Source organism: Homalodisca vitripennis, chromosome 5 (assembly GCF_021130785.1).
Source record: "Homalodisca vitripennis isolate AUS2020 chromosome 5, UT_GWSS_2.1, whole genome shotgun sequence".
In the NCBI taxonomy this organism is placed as follows: domain Eukaryota; kingdom Metazoa; phylum Arthropoda; class Insecta; order Hemiptera; family Cicadellidae; genus Homalodisca; species Homalodisca vitripennis.
Window position 1 is genome coordinate 4031029 of NC_060211.1, and position 22128 is coordinate 4053156.

General features: G+C 40.1%; 1 protein-coding gene across 2 annotated transcripts in view; it reads left to right on the forward strand.

Annotated features, from left to right (window-relative positions):
• The window catches only part of LOC124361728 (zinc finger protein rotund-like), a 476333-nt gene that overhangs the window by 277261 nt on the left and 176944 nt on the right, over nt 1-22128 (forward strand). For both annotated transcript variants that reach the window (XM_046815673.1, XM_046815674.1), the window contains exons 3-4: nt 2234-2305; nt 15043-15076. In XM_046815673.1, the coding sequence (XP_046671629.1) occupies nt 2234-2305; nt 15043-15076 (106 nt within the window). The remainder of the gene's footprint in view (nt 1-2233; nt 2306-15042; nt 15077-22128) is intronic.

Sequence of the window (22128 nt, forward strand, 5' to 3'; positions counted from 1 at the left end):
AGTGCGATTGTTACCCAGGATGTTAAGTAGTTCTCAATATGTATAATTTTAATGTTACCGGCATGGCGCCAGGAGAAATTATGCTCGGTAGTTGTGAAGTGCGATTGTTACCCAGGATGTTAAGTAGTTCTCAATATGTATAATTTTAATGTTACCGGCATGGCGCCTGGAGAAATTATGCTCGGTAGTTGTGAAGTGCGATTGTTACCCAGGATGTTAAGTAGTTCTCAATATGTATAATTTTAATGTTACCGGCATGGCGCCAGGAGAAATTATGCTCGGTAGTTGTGAAGTGCGATTGTTACCCAGGATGTTAAGTAGTTCTCAATATGTATAATTTTAATGTTACCGGCATGGCGCCAGGAGAAATTATGCTCGGTAGTTGTGAAGTGCGATTGTTACCCAGGATGTTAAGTAGTTCTCAATATGTATAATTTTAATGTTACCGGCATGGCGCCAGGAGAAATTATGCTCGGTAGTTGTGAAGTGCGATTGTTACCCAGGATGTTAAGTAGTTCTCAATATGTATAATTTTAATGTTACCGGCATGGCGCCAGGAGAAATTATGCTCGGTAGTTGTGAAGTGCGATTGTTACCCAGGATGTTAAGTAGTTCTCAATATGTATAATTTTAATGTTACCGGCATGGCGCCAGGAGAAATTATGCTCGGTAGTTGTGAAGTGCGATTGTTACCCAGGATGTTAAGTAGTTCTCAATATGTATAATTTTAATGTTACCGGCATGGCGCCAGGAGAAATTATGCTCGGTAGTTGTGAAGTGCGATTGTTACCCACGATGTTAAGTAGTTCTCAATATGTATAATTTTAATGTTACCGGCATGGCGCCAGGAGAAATTATGCTCGGTAGTTGTGAAGTGCGATTGTTACCCACGATGTTAAGTAGTTCTCAATATGTATAATTTTAATGTTACCGGCATGGCGCCAGGAGAAATTATGCTCGGTAGTTGTGAAGTGCGATTGTTACCCACGATGTTAAGTAGTTCTCAATATGTATAATTTTAATGTTACCGGCATGGCGCCAGGAGAAATTATGTTCGGTAGTTGTGAAGTGCGATTGTTACCCACGATGTTAAGTAGTTCTCAATATGTATAATTTTAATGTTACCGGCATGGCGCCTGGATAAATTATGCTCGGTAGTTGTGAAATGCGGATGTAATTCAGGAGAGTTTGCTACTTCTGTATATCGTTAGTTCTCGCCGTCCGTGTGTCTGTGAGGTAGGTTATAAAACCACAAGCATGAGGGATGAATTTATTTTGCTGCTCTTCACGTAATCAACGTGGCATGCGGCAGCTGGCAGTGCATAATATTGGAGTAGTTAATATATTACTCCTGGAGGACAGGTGTATGTCCCTGGTGGGCAGACGTGCTTGACGCCTTTAACTCGGGATAGATGCGGTATTTCTGCGTCATCACAAGGGCTCGATTACAGCTAATATTGCTCCTTGACGCCGATTGAGTGTCAGTTTCAATGTATTCATGCCTACCGTTGAAATACTTATATAACGCAAATATAATCAAAGTTTAATTTTTGTAGAATTAATATTTTACATAACCTAGAAATAAGCTATGATGCTATTGTTTTTTTTAACGTTTTCACAGTTTAGAGGAATACTTAGGGTATTTGTATCGTATCAATAGGAACCTTTCAACAAGATATCGTTGAGTTTATGCAAAGAAACCTTTAAACTTAATTAAGTTAACAAAAATGTATATTAACAAACACTACTAACATAGGTCATTGCATTTTTAACATTTGTACAATTATTGTGATTAGCATTATATTTATTGATTGTAATAATATTCTTTTATTGCTATGATGAAATTTTTTCAATAAGCGCTCATTTGTGGAACTTTACATCGTTTGAGGGCATTCCGTATTTGTGCGAGGGCTTTTTATCAGAGAAACTTATGGAGGAATAAAGACACATTGGTTCTGGTGAGGCAATTTCTGAAATATCCCTATTATCTAATACATATTACCCAATATCAAAGCTAAATATGTTTTTACAGTTGGTAAGACGATTTGTAAAGTCTAGTTAACAAGATTTTTAAGTTACTAATTATTTACATTTTTAAAACAAATTTAAGGTGCACAGTTGTAAGCGTCTACTTACTGTCAATATTGTCGGAAACCGTTTAGTCAGCACTTAGAGCGAAATATTTAACTATGTATGATGCTGAAGAATTAATAGAATGCTGATGGTGTTGCAGCAATGTGGACCTCACGCGAAGGACATGGATTACTCCTGGGGCCGTCAGACGATGGCCAAGCAGGGATACGAGGTAAGCTTACAATACAGAACACGAAACTGTAGTTTGTGATACATCCCTCATGAGCCTTTACTGCATTCGTTAGAAATTATCTGTAATATTGCGTGTAATAATGATACGAGGTAAGCTTACAATACAGAACACGAAACAGTAGTTTGTGATACATCCCTCATGAGCCTTTACTGCATTCGTTAGAAATTATCTGTGATATTGCGTGTAATAATGATACGAGGTAAGCTTACAATACAGAACACGAAGCAGTAGTTTGTGATACATCCCTCATGAGCCTTTACTGCATTCGTTAGAAATTATCTGTAATATTGCGTGTAATAATGATACGAGGTAAGCTTACAATACAGAACACGAAACAGTAGTTTGTGATACATCCCTCATGAGCCTTTACTGCATTCGTTAGAAATTATCTGTAATATTGCGTGTAATAATGATACGAGGTAAGCTTACAATACAGAACACGAAACAGTAGTTTGTGATACATCCCTCATGAGCCTTTACTGCATTCGTTAGAAATTATCTGTAATATTGCGTGTAATAATGATACGAGGTAAGCTTACAATACAGAACACGAAACAGTAGTTTGTGATACATCCCTCATGAGCCTTTACTGCATTCGTTAGAAATTATCTGTAATATTGCGTGTAATAATGATACGAGGTAAGCTTACAATACAGAACACGAAACAGTAGTTTGTGATACATCCCTCATGAGCCTTTACTGCATTCGTTAGAAATTATCTGTAATATTGCGTGTAATAATGATACGAGGTAAGCTTACAATACAGAACACGAAACCGTAGTTTGTGATACATCCCTCATGAGCCTTTACTGCATTCGTTAGAAATTATCTGTAATATTGCGTGTAATAATGATACGAGGTAAGCTTACAATACAGAACACGAAACAGTAGTTTGTGATACATCCCTCATGAGCCTTTACTGCATTCGTTAGAAATTATCTGTAATATTGCGTGTAATAATGATACGAGGTAAGCTTACAATACAGAACATGGAACAGTAGTTTGTGATACATCCCTCATGAGCCTTTACTGCATTCGTTAGAAATTATCTGTAATATTGCGTGTAATAATGATACGAGGTAAGCTTACAATACAGAACATGGAACAGTAGTTTGTGATACATCCCTCATGAGCCTTTACTGCATTCGTTAGAAATTATCTGTAATATTGCGTGTAATAATGATACGCGTATTTAATAACTGCAGTGTAATTCAACCATTCTATTATTATAAGGTATTTTAAATTTCCAAATTTACGTTTTCCAGTTCACAACCGCATCGAAACCTTACTCACTCCGTTACAATCTTGAGATATTTCAGGCATGATGAGTGCCATCTTTAGCCAAAAGTTTTAAACATTTTTAGGGTAACATTTATTGACAGATGTGTCTCCCTAGTGATGTCGAAATATCTCAAGACATTGTGGTAGCAATGTCTCGGCACGATGTGAACCGAAAACTGAAATGGTACTTTATAAATGTTACAGTCGGTTATTATGTAATGTGAGAATGTGTCCTGTTGCATCATATCGTCACAGACAGTTGTTTACCAAAGAAACAGAGTAACATGTTAAACCAAATATAAATAAAGATCCTATAAATGATTAAATTGTATCTAGGTAGTAAATAGTTTGCAACCTGAACTTCTCCTGAGTCAGTGATGTCTGGTCGCTGTAGCGTAGTTACGATGGCGGTAGTTGTACGAGTACGCTCGGGCTTGCTGTACGCTAAGTATCAGTTATCACTCCCTTATTAACATTCACCTTGTCAAAACTTGCTCGCGGTTTTAGTTATTCAAATTGTATCTAGGTAGTAAATAGTTTGCAACCTGAACTTCTCCTGAGTCAGTGATGTCTGGTCGCTGTAGCGTAGTTACGATGGTGGTAGTTGTACGAGTACGCTCGGGCTGGCTGTATACGCTAAGTATCAGTTATCACTCCCTTATTAACATTCACCTTGTCAAAACTTGCTCGCGGTTTTAGTTATTCAAAATTGTATCTAGATAGTAAATAGTTTGCAACCTGAACTTCTCCTGAGTCAGTGATGTCTGGTCGCTGTAGCGTAGTTACGATGGTGGTAGTTGTACGAGTACGCTCGGGCTGGCTGTACGCTAAGTATCAGTTATCACTCCCTTATTAACATTCACCTTGTCAAAACTTGCTCGCGGTTTTAGTTATTCAAATTGTATCTAGGTAGTAAATAGTTTGCAAACCTGAAACTTCTCCTGAGTCAGTTGATGTCTGGTCGCTGTAGCGTAGTTACGATGGCGGTAGTTGTACGAGTACGCTCGGGCTGGCTGTACGCTAAGTATCAGTTATCACTCCCTTATTAACATTCACCTTGTCAAAACTTGCTCGCGGTTTTAGTTATTCAAATTGTATCTAGGTAGTAAATAGTTTGCAACCTGAACTTCTCCTGAGTCAGTGATGTCTGGTCGCTGTAGCGTAGTTACGATGGCGGTAGTTGTACGAGTACGCTCGGGCTGGGCTGTACGCTAAGTATCAGTTACCACTCCCCTTATTAACATTCACCTTGTCAAAACTTGCTCGCGGTTTTAGTTATTCAAATTGTATCTAGGTAGTAAATAGTTTGCAACCTGAACTTCTCCTGAGTCAGTGATGTCCTGGTCGCTGTGTAGCGTAGTTTTCGATGGTGGTAGTTGTACGAGTACGCTCGGGCTGGCTGTACGCTAAGTATCAGTTATCACTCCCTTATTAACATTCACCTTGTCAAAACTTGCTCGCGGTTTTAGTTATTCAAATTGTATCTAGGTAGTAAATAGTTTGCAACCTGAACTTCTCCCTGAGTCAGTGATGTCTGGTCGCTGTAGCGTAGTTACGATGGCGGTAGTTGTACGAGTACGACGCTCGGGCTGGCTGTACGCTAAGTAACATTCATCAAAACTTGCTTTATCACTCCCTGATATTATTAACATTCACCTTGTCAAAACTTGATCGCGTTTTAGTTATTCAAATTGTATCTAGGTAGTAAATAGTTTGCAAAACCTGAACTTCTCCTGAGTCCAGTGATGTCTGTCGCTGTAGCGTTAGTTTACGATGGGCAGTGATGTCTGGTCGCACGAGTACGATGGCGTACGGGCTGGCGTACGCTGGCTGTACGCTAAGTATCACAGTTATCACTCCTTATTAACATTCACCTTGTCAAAACTTGCTCGCGGTTTTTAGTTATTCAAAATTGTATCTAGGTAGTAAATAGTTTGCAACCTGAACTTCTCCTGAGTCAGTGATGTCTGGTCTGCGTATCGTAGTTACGTAGTTTACGATGGTGGCTGTATGTACGAGTACGTAGAGTTATCACGCTGTACGATAACAGTTATCACTCCCTGTATCAGTTATCACACATCTCACCTTGTCAAAACTTGCTCGCGGTTTTAGTTATTCAAATTGTATCTAGGTAGTAAATAGTTTGCAACCTGAACTTCTCCTGAGTCAGTGATGTCTGGTCGCTGTAGCGTAGTTACGATGGTGGTAGTTGTACGAGTACGCTCGGGCTGGCTGTACGCTAAGTAATCAGTTATCACTCCCTTATTAACATTCACCTTGTCAAAACTTGCTCGCGGTTTTAGTTATTCAAATTGTATCTAGGTTAGTAAATAGTTTGCAACCTGAACTTCTCCTGAGTCAGTGATGTCTGGTCGCTGTAGCGTAGTTACGATGGTGGTAGTTGTACGAGTACGCTCGGGCTGGCTGTACGCTAAGTATCAGTTATCACTCCCTTATTAAACATTCACCTTGTGTCAAAACTTGCTCGCGGTTTTAGTTATTCAAATTGTATCTAGGTAGTAAATAGTTTGCAACCTGAACTTCTCCTGAAGTCAGTGATGTCTGGGTCGCTTGTAGCGTAGTTACGATGGTGGTAGTTGTACGAGTACGCTCGGGCTGGCTGTACGCTAAGTATCAGTTATCACTCCCTTATTAACATTCACCTTGTCAAAACTTGCTCGCGGTTTTAGTTATTCAAATTGTATCTAGGTAGTAAATAGTTTGCAACCTGAACTTCTCCTGAGTCAGTGATGTCTGGTCGCTGTAGCGTAGGTTACGATGGTGGTAGTTGTACGAGTACGCTCGGGCTGGCTGTACGCTAAGTATCAGTTATCACTCCCTTATTAACATTTCACCTTGTCAAAACTTGCTCGCGGTTTTAGTTATTCAAATTGTATCTAGGTAGTAAATAGTTTGCAACCTGAACTTCTCCTGAGTCAGTGATGTCTGGTCGCTGTAGCGTAGTTACGATGGTGGTAGTTGTACGAGTACGCTCGGGCTGGCTGTACGCTAAGTATCAGTTATCACTCCCTTATTAACATTCACCTTGTCAAAACCTTGCTCGCGGTTTTTAGTTATTCAAATTGTATCTAGGTTAGTAAATAGTTTGCAACCTGAACTTCTCCTGAGTCAGTGATGTCTGGTCGCTGTAGCGTAGTTACGATGGTGGTAGTTGTACGAGTACGCTCGGGCTGGCTGTACGCTAAGTATCAGTTATCACTCCCTTATTAACATTCACCTTGTCAAAACTTGCTCGCGGTTTTAGTTATTCAAATTGATCTAGGTAGTAAATAGTTTGCAACCTTGAACTTCTCAGTGAGTCGAGTGTATGTTGGTCGCGTAGGCGAGTACGAGGTAGCTGGTCTGTACGCTCGGGCTGGCTGTACGCTAAGTATCAGTTATCACTCCCTTATTAACATTCACCTTGTCAAAACTTGCTCGCGGTTTTAGTTATTCAAATTGTATAATTAATTACGGCCAGACCGCTCCGGCTTTCGCGTTGTTTGCATTTCATTAATGTATCTCGTGGATAACACGACAGTAACAAAAAAACAATCTTCCTGTAATATTTGACGTGGCTGGGTTTAATTATTCTCTTTATTTGTGTAAAAAGACAACACGAAACTTTAAGTGTACAATGTAAATGTAACATAATATCTGCCTTTGCAAAGTAGAGCACATGTTTTTTTTACCAAGGATACATTTTAACAATATTATTTTATGTCAATAATGTTTACTAAAAGCATTGTATGTAAGGAGAAGGATACAAACTTCAGATATCGGATTCATTGATATTGTAACTTCAATCAGTATATATTGATATTATGATTACATAAACAGGCCGCCAATCGCATTTTTGTAATCATCCTTCATACCTCTTTCCTCTTCCAAATATGGGTACTAAACTGGCTACGTTTGTTGCTGGAACACAGGGATATACTCGTATACTCAGCGTCGACTTTTCACCAACAACTGATTGTGTAGTTCGCCGATCCCACGACTCTCCCATCCAGGTTTGATTCGAGATACAATAGTAATTGTAAATACAAACACTGTAAGTTTTTTACTGCGTCATACAAAATTTCAAGGACGTACAACAGGTATCTATAATCATGTCTTATGGGTAAACTCTGAACTCGATACATAAGGCATAGCTTATGAGACCATTGTCGAAGAGGTCGACTATGTTCTCCGGAATATACGTAAATCGAGTTTTTTTTGGGAGTGTTACGTAAATGCAGCTTTCGCCAAATTTGTTTCGTATTTTATGCTAATAGGAGACTCTCTAGGTTTTGGCCACCGGAGCTCACGACATAGGCTCGTGTTAACCTCTCCCATGGCGGTTGGTTAAGGATACTTAACACCGTGTCAAAATGTTTACACAGCAATTTAAAATAACACTAAATCGAGTAATAAATTAAGAATTTGAATAAAAGGATGGATACTTCTCCATTTAAAATGCAATGGAACTTTTAATGAACGTTACTCCCTACAACTTTAAGTGAGTGTGCAGAATCTATTATTTCTATAATATTTGAAGAAACGGCAACTTCTAGGCAAGCACGTAGTTTATTTAGGTATAAAAATTACATAAACAGTGATAAAAACCATAGAGATGTGCTTGCGCCCTATGTTGCATATTGTTTCCACGTACATGTTTTAATAATTGAAGATGATACATGAAGGATGTTCCGATTTGTGGATTTAGCGTTTTACTTCTCATTATTGAAGCAAACTGCTTTGGGCTTACTGCTAGGGTGTTGCAAAATTCACTTTTCCTTCAAATACATTTTGCAGCCATTTTTTAAATGAACTTAAATTGACATATTTTGTTAGCAACTCTCTTTGGGGTTGTATCAACGTATGTCCGGGAATTGTTATATTAACCATATTTGCAACCCTGAGTATAATGCAGCGGTGGCCGAGCGGTCTAACACGACAGAGTTAGAGCTAGCGCAGCTTCAAATCCTGCCTGTGACCAAAACTGGACCTAGTACTGTATCAAATCTTCTCTTTATTTTGTTTCATAAGATTCTTGCAAAGACCAGTGGCTCATGAGAACGGACAGAATAAGGCATAAACAGGGAATCCTTAAAAACCCTTTTCCCTAAAGTTTGAAAATGTTCAATTTAAATTTTACATTACTTTACTTATCTTCAAATATTAATTAAACAAGACCTCAAGATTTTGACGAATTCTTATTGGTATGGCCTGCTATGCTTATTGGTTGATTTTATATGAAAGATGTTCCGTTTCCATTACGACTATCCCAAAAATTCAATTCCTTTTCCACTTAATTTTCTTTGAATTTTTTCTTCTAGCAACCATACAAACGTAGTACCGTAGTTACAACAGACTTGGTCATGTCCACATTCAGAATGACATCGTTGCCACGGTGTGTTAGAGGGACAACTCGGTATTATCGATGGGTGTAAAACGACACAATCAGTGAACCTTGAGGACGTAGTAGTTACAACAGACTTGGTCATGTCCACATTCAGAATGACATCGTTGCCACGGTGTGTTAGAGGGACAACTCGGTATTATCGATGGGTGTAAAACGACACAATCAGTGAACCTTGAGGACGTAGTAGTTACAACAGACTTGGTCAAGTTCACATTCAGAATGACATCGTTGCCACGGTGTGTTAGAGGGACAACTCGGTATTATCGATGGGTGTAAAACGACACAATCAGTGAACCTTGAGGACGTAGTAGTTACAACAGACTTGGTCATGTCCACATTCAGAATGACATCGTTGCCACGGTGTGTTAGAGGGACAACTCGGTATTATCGATGGGTGTAAAACGACACAATCAGTGAACCTTGAGGACGTAGTAGTTACAATAGACTTGGTCAAGTCCACATTCAGAATGACATCGTTGCCACGGTGTGTTAGAGGGACAACTCGGTATTATCGATGGGTGTAAAACGACACAATCAGTGAACCTTGAGGACGTAGTAGTTACAATAGACTTGGTCAAGTCCACATTCAGAATGACATCGTTGCCACGGTGTGTTAGAGGGACAACTCGGTATTATCGATGGGTGTAAAACGACACAATCAGTGAACCTTGAGGACGTAGTAGTTACAACAGACTTGGTCAAGTCCACATTCAGAATGACATCGTTGCCACGGTGTGTTAGAGGGACAACTCGGTATTATCGATGGGTGTAAAACGACACAATCAGTGAACCTTGAGGACGTAGTAGTTACAACAGACTTGGTCAAGTCCACATTCAGAATGACATCGTTGCCACGGTGTGTTAGAGGGACAACTCGGTATTATCGATGGGTGTAAAACGACACAATCAGTGAACCTTGAGGACGTAGTAGTTACAACAGACTTGGTCATGTCCACATTCAGAATGACATCGTTGCCACGGTGTGTTAGAGGGACAACTCGGTATTATCGATGGGTGTAAAACGACACAATCAGTGAACCTTGAGGACGTAGTAGTTACAACAGACTTGGTCAAGTCCACATTCAGAATGACATCGTTGCCACGGTGTGTTAGAGGGACAACTCGGTATTATCGATGGGTGTAAAACGACACAATCAGTGAACCTTGAGGACGTAGTAGTTACAACAGACTTGGTCATGTCCACATTCAGAATGACATCGTTGCCACGGTGTGTTAGAGGGACAACTCGGTATTATCGATGGGTGTAAAACGACACAATCAGTGAACCTTGAGGACGTAGTAGTTACAACAGACTTGGTCAAGTTCACATTCAGAATGACATCGTTGCCACGGTGTGTTAGAGGGACAACTCGGTATTATCGATGGGTGTAAAACGACACAATCAGTGAACCTTGAGGACGTAGTAGTTACAACAGACTTGGTCATGTCCACATTCAGAATGACATCGTTGCCACGGTGTGTTAGAGGGACAACTCGGTATTATCGATGGGTGTAAAACGACACAATCAGTGAACCTTGAGGACGTAGTAGTTACAACAGACTTGGTCAAGTCCACATTCAGAATGACATCGTTGCCACGGTGTGTTAGAGGGACAACTCGGTATTATCGATGGGTGTAAAACGACACAATCAGTGAACCTTGAGGACGTAGTAGTTACAACAGACTTGGTCATGTCCACATTCAGAATGACATCGTTGCCACGGTGTGTTAGAGGGACAACTCGGTATTATCGATGGGTGTAAAACGACACAATCAGTGAACCTTGAGGACGTAGTAGTTACAACAGACTTGGTCAAGTCCACATTCAGAATGACATCGTTGCCACGGTGTGTTAGAGGGACAACTCGGTATTATCGATGGGTGTAAAACGACACAATCAGTGAACCTTGAGGACGTAGTAGTTACAACAGACTTGGTCATGTCCACATTCAGAATGACATCGTTGCCACGGTGTGTTAGAGGGACAACTCGGTATTATCGATGGGTGTAAAACGACACAATCAGTGAACCTTGAGGACGTAGTAGTTACAACAGACTTGGTCATGTCCACATTCAGAATGACATCGTTGCCACGGTGTGTTAGAGGGACAACTCGGTATTATCGATGGGTGTAAAACGACACAATCAGTGAACCTTGAGGACGTAGTAGTTACAACAGACTTGGTCAAGTTCACATTCAGAATGACATCGTTGCCACGGTGTGTTAGAGGGACAACTCGGTATTATCGATGGGTGTAAAACGACACAATCAGTGAACCTTGAGGACGTAGTAGTTACAACAGACTTGGTCAAGTTCACATTCAGAATGACATCGTTGCCACGGTGTGTTAGAGGGACAACTCGGTATTATCGATGGGTGTAAAACGACACAATCAGTGAACCTTGAGGACGTAGTAGTTACAACAGACTTGGTCAAGTTCACATTCAGAATGACATCGTTGCCACGGTGTGTTAGAGGGACAACTCGGTATTATCGATGGGTGTAAAACGACACAATCAGTGAACCTTGAGGACGTAGTAGTTACAACAGACTTGGTCAAGTTCACATTCAGAATGACATCGTTGCCACGGTGTGTTAGAGGGACAACTCGGTATTATCGATGGGTGTAAAACGACACAATCAGTGAACCTTGAGGACGTAGTAGTTACAACAGACTTGGTCAAGTTCACATTCAGAATGACATCGTTGCCACGGTGTGTTAGAGGGACAACTCGGTATTATCGATGGGTGTAAAACGACACAATCAGTGAACCTTGAGGACGTAGTAGTTACAACAGACTTGGTCAAGTTCACATTCAGAATGACATCGTTGCCACGGTGTGTTAGAGGGACAACTCGGTATTATCGATGGGTGTAAAACGACACAATCAGTGAACCTTGAGGACGTAGTAGTTACAACAGACTTGGTCAAGTTCACATTCAGAATGACATCGTTGCCACGGTGTGTTAGAGGGACAACTCGGTATTATCGATGGGTGTAAAACGACACAATCAGTGAACCTTGAGGACGTAGTAGTTACAACAGACTTGGTCATGTCCACATTCAGAATGACATCGTTGCCACGGTGTGTTAGAGGGACAACTCGGTATTATCGATGGGTGTAAAACGACACAATCAGTGAACCTTGAGGACGTAGTAGTTACAACAGACTTGGTCAAGTTCACATTCAGAATGACATCGTTGCCACGGTGTGTTAGAGGGACAACTCGGTATTATCGATGGGTGTAAAACGACACAATCAGTGAACCTTGAGGACGTAGTAGTTACAACAGACTTGGTCAAGTTCACATTCAGAATGACATCGTTGCCACGGTGTGTTAGAGGGACAACTCGGTATTATCGATGGGTGTAAAACGACACAATCAGTGAACCTTGAGGACGTAGTAGTTACAACAGACTTGGTCAAGTTCACATTCAGAATGACATCGTTGCCACGGTGTGTTAGAGGGACAACTCGGTATTATCGATGGGTGTAAAACGACACAATCAGTGAACCTTGAGGACGTAGTAGTTACAACAGACTTGGTCAAGTCCACATTCAGAATGACATCGTTGCCACGGTGTGTTAGAGGGACAACTCGGTATTATCGATGGGTGTAAAACGACACAATCAGTGAACCTTGAGGACGTAGTAGTTACAACAGACTTGGTCATGTCCACATTCAGAATGACATCGTTGCCACGGTGTGTTAGAGGGACAACTCGGTATTATCGATGGGTGTAAAACGACACAATCAGTGAACCTTGAGGACGTAGTAGTTACAACAGACTTGGTCAAGTTCACATTCAGAATGACATCGTTGCCACGGTGTGTTAGAGGGACAACTCGGTATTATCGATGGGTGTAAAACGACACAATCAGTGAACCTTGAGGACGTAGTAGTTACAACAGACTTGGTCATGTCCACATTCAGAATGACATCGTTGCCACGGTGTGTTAGAGGGACAACTCGGTATTATCGATGGGTGTAAAACGACACAATCAGTGAACCTTGAGGACGTAGTAGTTACAACAGACTTGGTCAAGTCCACATTCAGAATGACATCGTTGCCACGGTGTGTTAGAGGGACAACTCGGTATTATCGATGGGTGTAAAACGACACAATCAGTGAACCTTGAGGACGTAGTAGTTACAACAGACTTGGTCAAGTCCACATTCAGAATGACATCGTTGCCACGGTGTGTTAGAGGGACAACTCGGTATTATCGATGGGTGTAAAACGACACAATCAGTGAACCTTGAGGACGTAGTAGTTACAACAGACTTGGTCAAGTTCACATTCAGAATGACATCGTTGCCACGGTGTGTTAGAGGGACAACTCGGTATTATCGATGGGTGTAAAACGACACAATCAGTGAACCTTGAGGAAATCGGTTATGACACAAAAGCCAAAAATCAAGTGACCGTAACTCACAGCACGTGGACTGTGATCTACAGATCTGTGATCAATGTGGTCTGTGGTCGCCGAGTGGCCTTCAGTCGACCTTGACTGATCCGCCGAGCCGCTCCACTCCACTCTGCACAGGTTCCCTTCATTATTTGTTTATCACAACTTACATAACCCTTATACAGTCGTTATACTTACATACCATAAGTTATACCGGATGCTAAGACTCGACACAAGGCAGATTTGTGGTTCCACTCAACGATAGCAAACAACTTCTATATTGATGACGCTTAACGTGTACTCTAGCGTCACCGGACTTGTTTTAAAATAATAATAAGTATTCTTACGGTGAAAAATTAGTCAATTATTTTTCCAGTCGTTACCTTTTTTGGCTTTATATTAAATTTTGTGGGATACCAACACGTCAAGTTTTTTACCTCACTCCTCAAGACGATTTTAATAAAAATAATGCAAGACCTATTCTTCTTGGAATCGACAAAGGGAATTTTGATAGTCACTCGCACTGGCTTTGGTGTAAGTCGAAACGGACGGATATGAAAAGGGTTTAACGTTTGAAATTATACTTTTCTTCGATCATATTTTCCTTATCTCGACACAACTACAACCAACTGTGAAATACTGAAACCGTATACACAGCCTTACGAAGACTTTCTGCTCTCTTTGTAGTTGTTCAATAGTATAATTATCAAGCTAGGGCAAATATATAATTTTAGAAACAAATTATTGTTTTATATTTGTAACCCTTTTTCTATCCCATTTAGACGCTTCACCAAAACTAGCGTGGCAAACAATTGCTTTCTTTTGGAAGAATTATTTGTTTATTTCAAGAAAAACCAGTTTTTTGCTTAAACTGTCCAGACTGGTTCTTACTTAACACACTGGCATTACATGGACCATAATTCTGCATCAACATTTTGGTGACAATTAAGTAATAAGTAAGAAATATTAAGTATTGATATCATTTTAGAGTTTGATGATTCGTCTGGCAGTTTGGTAACAGGGATACCAGTAAGATCCATTCCTTACGATTTATACAACTGTCCAATAAATCGAAATTTGACATTTTCTCATTATTTCTTATCTTTGGCTCTTTGCTGAATCAAAAAACTAAGACATTATCCACATATAATTAAAATTAGGGATACAAGTTCCTGAGAACTACTTTTTTGTCATCTACAGACAAGAAGGCATATTTTGTCTTTATATGTACTACGATATGGTTCAGAAACAACTAAATTTTACGTTGAAAATTTCTCATTTCAAAAAAATAATACAATTTCCAAGGAATATTTTTTTTATAATTCCAAAGACTACTGAGATTTTTGCAAAGGAAAATAACTTCCGTAACTATTTTATTAATATTTTCCCTACATTTAACTATACTTTTTTCCTGTTCAAATAATAATCACAAATCTCTAAATATGGTATCACTAAAAAGTTAGCCTCATTCTAGTTAGAAATATATTACATATATTTAAAAAAAATATCTTATTATAAGTAAGTATTAAGAAAAATGTAAATTTAACAATACAGTAAAAATGTAAATTTAACAATACAGTAAAATGTAAACTTAAATAATTCCTTCTGTTGCAGGCCAAGATGTCGACAGACCAGCAAAATAGCCATGGTATGTAAAAATAACATGTGGATAAGTAGCATGTGACAATGAACACGGTAAACGCACGCCTGTGTCAGTTAGTCGGTAACAAGTCTCGTCAAAACTTGTTAGATCGCAAGATCGTCTCTGGGCTGTAATATACATGTATATAACAGTTTAGACAACTTGACAGGTTACTTCACTTATGCTGTACGATCAGTGGTACTATCTTATGCTATTACAGATATGACAGAGCCCTGGCATGCAATAGCTCTCGATACAAAGGTCCTAGAGACTTGAAGCTTGGTTCTCAGGTTCCTCTAGGTACAAGGAAGAACGAAGGATACCTCGAGAACGAATTGTTCGTCACACGACGTTGAGCGTACTACCACTCTGTATACTCTCCGCTGTAATGGACTTATACTTAGTTAAACTGGATTAAATACTATTGCAAGTAACCTATTGCAGTCTGAACAAATCACATTTAAATGTTAAGGTCAACAACAAATTATATAAAGTTGCGAGTATTTCAACGTAACCGAGAAGCTCCGTTGTCATGTCCGATGCTTTGTGACAGCGAGGAAAATTATATAAAATATCACAGTTCAAGGCTCAATTCCTTATCAAGATATCATCTCGAGTTGGAGGCTTTGCCAACGCTCAGTCCAAGAAGTAACCTTTCCCATCGGCCTCAATATCTCTTATATAGAAATGAAGCTTCGTGCAAAATTTCAAGTCCACAAGTGTGTTCGTTTTTTGATATCTCGCGGTCAGACAGACAGACAGACAGATCTATTTTTAAGAAAGAAGCAAAATTTACGCTTTGAGCAATAGGCTTTGCTGTCGCTCAGCCAAAACATAATCATTAGCAGATTATATATGTGGTGAGGTGAATGTGATTGTTTCCACTGGAGACTAGGAATGTACAAGGTGTCGGCTAGAGGAGCAGCTGTGGATACTACCCTACATAATTGTGTATTCAACTGTAACGATGGTTATGGGAGATAGTGTTGCGTTCTTCGATATGTTCTAAATGTATCTTAATATAGAAGTAGTCCATTATAATGCGACCAGGCGTACCACTACAACTAGTTTTTGAAGAAATTCAGCTGATACCCGTAAATGTTAGTTACCTCCACCAGAATCAGTACGACCTTCACCATGGTGGACGCTCTAACCGAGGGGTCACGGTTCAGGCTGTAGGACTGAAGGTCCATACCTAATTTAACGAGGGTGGCACATTTCACATTTTCAAAAGGTAGGACAGTGAATCCACGCCGACACCCGTGGACTACCGATCCTACTTTCCAAGACTGCCCTGGCCGTACATTAGTGATCAATCGTCATTCTGGTGATGCTTCCATTCCACTTGTATATCATACTGCTGAGGTAGTAAATATTTACAACAGTTTACTCAAACCAACCTTAGAAAAAATTCAAAACACCAGTATTCGTGTGTGACAATGGTCTAATGAACAGAAAATTAAAAAATAAATAGTGATAGATATTAGCTAGGTACTTTTAGATTAGCAAAATGATACCAAAATATGTTTTATAGACAAATCGCTACATGGGAATTGAGAATTTCATGAAGTAAGAGTTGTAAACAATTGCTTGGTTTTTCTAACTCGCATTGTATTGAAACTATTGTTATATATAAATAAATAAAAAAATTATCACTATAGGTTAAAAAATGTAACATGACTTTTTTAAATTAACACAGCTGTAATATTTATTCATTTGAAAGATATTTTATTTCTTAACATGTTTGTTGATAAATTATTGTAGTTCCCTGCATTCACATCCACGAGTCAAGCGCGTAATTAAGTAAAAAATCTCCAATTTGGTGAAATCATGAACGAGAAATATATTACAGCAGATATTAGACCAACAGTCAGGATTTTACTAACACATATAGTAGGAATATACATTGAATGAATAAAAGTTACAGCACATAAAGTTGTCAATTGTGATTATTTTTTAATAGGATTCAAATTGCATTTAATAAGTTTTATTGTACTAAAATTAATTTCTATAAGTGTATTGCGACGCAAAGTGTAGATTCCCTGGCTCATGTTAAAGCGCCAAGATTTGTCCGTTTCAACGACCTCAGGAGCGGTAAACACAAAGCGTTCCGGTGTTCCGGTGGGTACTTAGAAAAGCAAAATGACAAAGTTTATGAGTCGTAAATGCTCGAATCCGGGATTTTGTAATATTAAATAATTATGATTACTTACAAACTGCAAACAGCAGTATATTACTATCTAAGTAAAACAGAATCATACCATCATGGTTAATGTATTATGCGTCTGCACTTAGAGGTTTTAACGCATTGCATTAGTATCAATGATGAATATTTGCTGCTTGTTAAGAGCATAGAACTGTTCCTAATAACCTATAAGTTGTTACTTGATATTTTCAGTAAAGTAGAAGTAACATTCTGCTTCCGCTTTGTTCCGTCTTTTGTATAATACTGGTAATGTACCAGGAGTCTTACACGTTAATTGTCAATAATACAACACACTGCTGATTCATGTTCAATATATGTCACAATTATAACTGTAACAAATTACTGGAAATGTACCAGGAGTCTTACACGTTAATTTTCAATAATACAACGCACTGCTAATTCATGTTCAATATATGTCACAATTATAACTGTAACAAATTACTGGAAATGTACCAGGAGTCATACACGTTAATTGTCAATAATACAACGCACTGCTGATTCATGTTCAATATATGTCACAATTATAACTGTAACAAATTACTGGAAATGTACCAGGAGTCTTACACGTTAATTGTCAATAATACAACGCACTGCTAATTCATGTTCAATATATGTCACAATTATAACTGTAACAAATTACTGGAAATGTACCAGGAGTCTTACACGTTAATTGTCAATAATACAACACACTGCTGATTCATGTTCAATATATGTCACAATTATAAATGTAACAAATTACTGGAAATGTACCAGGAGTCTTACACGTTAATTTTCAATAATACAACGCACTGCTAATTCATGTTCAATATATGTCACAATTATAACTGTAACAAATTACTGGAAATGTACCAGGAGTCATACACGTTAATTGTCAATAATACAACGCACTGCTGATTCATGTTCAATATATGTCACAATTATAACTGTAACAAATTACTGGAAATGTACCAGGAGTCTTACACGTTAATTGTCAATAATACAACACACTGCTGATTCATGTTCAATATATGTCACAATTATAACTGTAACAAATTACTGGAAATGTACCAGGAGTCTTACACGTTAATTGTCAATAATACAACACACTGCTGATTCATGTTCAATATATGTCACAATTATAACTGTAACAAATTACTGGAAATGTACCAGGAGTCTTACACGTTAATTGTCAATAATACAACGCACTGCTAATTCATGTTCAATATATGTCACAATTATAACTGTAACAAATTACTGGAAATGTACCAGGAGTCTTACACGTTAATTGTCAATAATACAACGCACTGCTAATTCATGTTCAATATATGTCACAATTATAACTGTAACAAATTACTGGAAATGTACCAGGAGTCTTACACGTTAATTGTCAATAATACAACGCACTGCTAATTCATGTTCAATATATGTCACAATTATAACTGTAACAAATTACTGGAAATGTACCAGGAGTCTTACACGTTAATTTTCAATAATACAACGCACTGCTAATTCATGTTCAATATATGTCACAATTATAACTGTAACAAATTACTGGAAATGTACCAGGAGTCATACACGTTAATTGTCAATAATACAACGCACTGCTGATTCATGTTCAATATATGTCACAATTATAACTGTAACAAATTACTGGAAATGATTAATTATACGAGGCCAAGATATTTTCCTATCTTTATGCATGGTCTAAAAATTCAAAATAAGACAGTTTGCCAAAAATTATTTAAACCCAATAATGATATCATAGTAGAAACGACTATTTTTGAAATATTAGATATTTCACTAATATTTACGAATGATGTATGCTTCCAGTAATGAACTGAAGGAAAGGAGATATTTTATTACGCAGCCCTGTTTAGATCTAGAAGCACAAGTTCAAGGATTGCAATGTGAATAAGATTCGTTGTCACCCCCTCGCCAAAAGAAACCCGTGAGTCGGACAGTTGATCCCAGGCCATTACCGTGGACCTTGCGTCCGCTCCCTAAGAAGTGCGTAACACATAGATCCGACAGTTTGATGGCGTGGACCTACAGTCCGTTTACCAAGGTTTAAATTCCCGGAGAGGTCAATACAAAAAAAGTGGGTTTGGAGAGTTTCTCCTTAGAAAAGTTCATGCACTCAGATGCCAAGGTGCCTCTTGCGTAGATGAACCCTTGAACATTATTCGTTATAACTTGTATCTTGATCTGAACAATAGTACACATGTCCCGGTAGATTGTAGGGACTAGCGACCATAGTGTGCCTGTCCACTCCAAGCCGTGAGCGGGTCCGCGACAGTTCGTGCACTCAGATACCAAGGTGCCTCTTGCGTAGATGAACCCTTGAACATTATTCGTTATAACTTGTATCTCGATCTGAACAATAGTACACATGTCCCGGTAGATTGTAGGGACTAGCGACCATAGTGTGCCTGTCCACTCCAAGCCGTGAGCGGGTCCGCGACAGTTCGTGCACTCAGATACCAAGTGCCTCTTGCGTAGATGAACCCTTGAACATTATTCGTTATAACTTGTATCTTGATCTGAACAATAGTACACATGTCCCGGTAGATTGTAGGGACTAGCGACCATAGTGTGCCTGTCCACTCCAAGCCGTGAGCGGGTCCGCGACAGTTCGTGCACTCAGATACCAAGGTGCCTCTTGCGTAGATGAACCCTTGAACATTATTCGTTATAACTTGTATCTCGATCTGAACAATAGTACACATGTCCCGGTAGATTGTAGGGACTAGCGACCATAGTGTGCCTGTCCACTCCAAGCCGTGAGCGGGTCCGCGACAGTTCGTGCACTCAGATACCAAGGTGCCTCTTGCGTAGATGAACCCTTGAACATTATTCGTTATAACTTGTATCTTGATCTGAACAATAGTACACATGTCCCGGTAGATTGTAGGGACTAGCGACCATAGTGTGCCTGTCCACTCCAAGCCGTGAGCGGGTCCGCGACAGTTCGTGCACTCAGATACCAAGGTGCCTCTTGCGTAGATGAACCCTTGAACATTATTCGTTATAACTTGTATCTTGATCTGAACAATAGTACACATGTCCCGGTAGATTGTAGGGACTAGCGACCATAGTGTGCCTGTCCACTCCAAGCCGTGAGCGGGTCCGCGACAGTTCGTGCACTCAGATACCAAGGTGCCTCTTGCGTAGATGAACCCTTGAACATTATTCGTTATAACTTGTATCTTGATCTGAACAATAGTACACATGTCCCGGTAGATTGTAGGGACTAGCGACCATAGTGTGCCTGTCCACTCCAAGCCGTGAGCGGGTCCGCGACAGTTCGTGCACTCAGATACCAAGGTGCCTCTTGCGTAGATGAACCCTTGAACATTATTCGTTATAACTTGTATCTCGATCTGAACAATAGTACACATGTCCCGGTAGATTGTCGGGACTAGCGACCATAGTGTGCCTGTCCACTCCAAGCCGTGAGCGGGTCCGCGACAGTTCGTGCACTCAGATACCAAGGTGCCTCTTGCGTAGATGAACCCTTGAACATTATTCGTTATAACTTGTATCTTGATCTGAACAATAGTACACATGTCCCGGTAGATTGTAGGGACTAGCGACCATAGTGTGCCTGTCCACTCCAAGCCGTGAGCGGGTCCGCGACAGTTCGTGCACTCAGATACCAAGGTGCCTCTTGCGTAGATGAACCCTTGAACATTATTCGTTATAACTTGTATCTTGATCTGAACAATAGTACACATGTCCCGGTAGATTGTCGGGACTAGCGACCATAGTGTGCCTGTCCACTCCAAGCCGTGAGCGGGTCCGCGACAGTTCGTGCACTCAGATACCAAGGTGCCTCTTGCGTAGATGAACCCTTGAACATTATTCGTTATAACTTGTATCTCGATCTGAACAATAGTACACATGTCCCGGTAGATTGTAGGGACTAGCGACCATAGTGTGCCTGTCCACTCCAAGCCGTGAGCGGGTCCGCGACAGTTCGTGCACTCAGATACCAAGGTGCCTCTTGCGTAGATGAACCCTTGAACATTATTCGTTATAACTTGTATCTCGATCTGAACAATAGTACACATGTCCCGGTAGATTGTAGGGACTAGCGACCATAGTGTGCCTGTCCACTCCAAGCCGTGAGCGGGTCCGCGACAGTTCGTGCACTCAGATACCAAGGTGCCTCTTGCGTAGATGAACCCTTGAACATTATTCGTTATAACTTGTATCTTGATCTGAACAATAGTACACATGTCCCGGTAGATTGTAGGGACTAGCGACCATAGTGTGCCTGTCCACTCCAAGCCGTGAAGCGGGTCCGCGACAGTTCGTGCACTCAGATACCAAGGTGCCTCTTGCGTAGATGAACCCTTGAACATTATTCGTTATAACTTGTATCTTGATCTGAACAATAGTACACATGTCCCGGTAGATTGTCGGGACTAGCGACCATAGTGTGCCTGTCCACTCCAAGCCGTGAGCGGGTCCACTCCAAGCCGTGAGCGGGTCCACTCCAAGCCGTGAGCTTGTCCACTCCAAGCCGTGAGCGGGTCCGCGACAGTTCGTGCACTCAGATACCAAGGTGCCTCTTGCGTAGATGAACCCTTGAACATTATTCGTTATAACTTGTATCTTGATCTGAACAATAGTACACATGTCCCGGTAGATTGTCGGGACTAGCGACCATAGTGTGCTTGTCCACTCCAAGCCGTGAGCGGGTCCACTCCAAGCCGTGAGCGGGTCCACTCCAAGCCGTGAGCTTGTCCACTCCAAGCCGTGAGCGGGTCCGCGACAGTTCGTGCACTCAGATACCAAGGTGCCTCTTGCGTAGATGGACCCTTGAACATTATTCGTTATAACTTGTATCTCGATCTGAACAATAGTACAC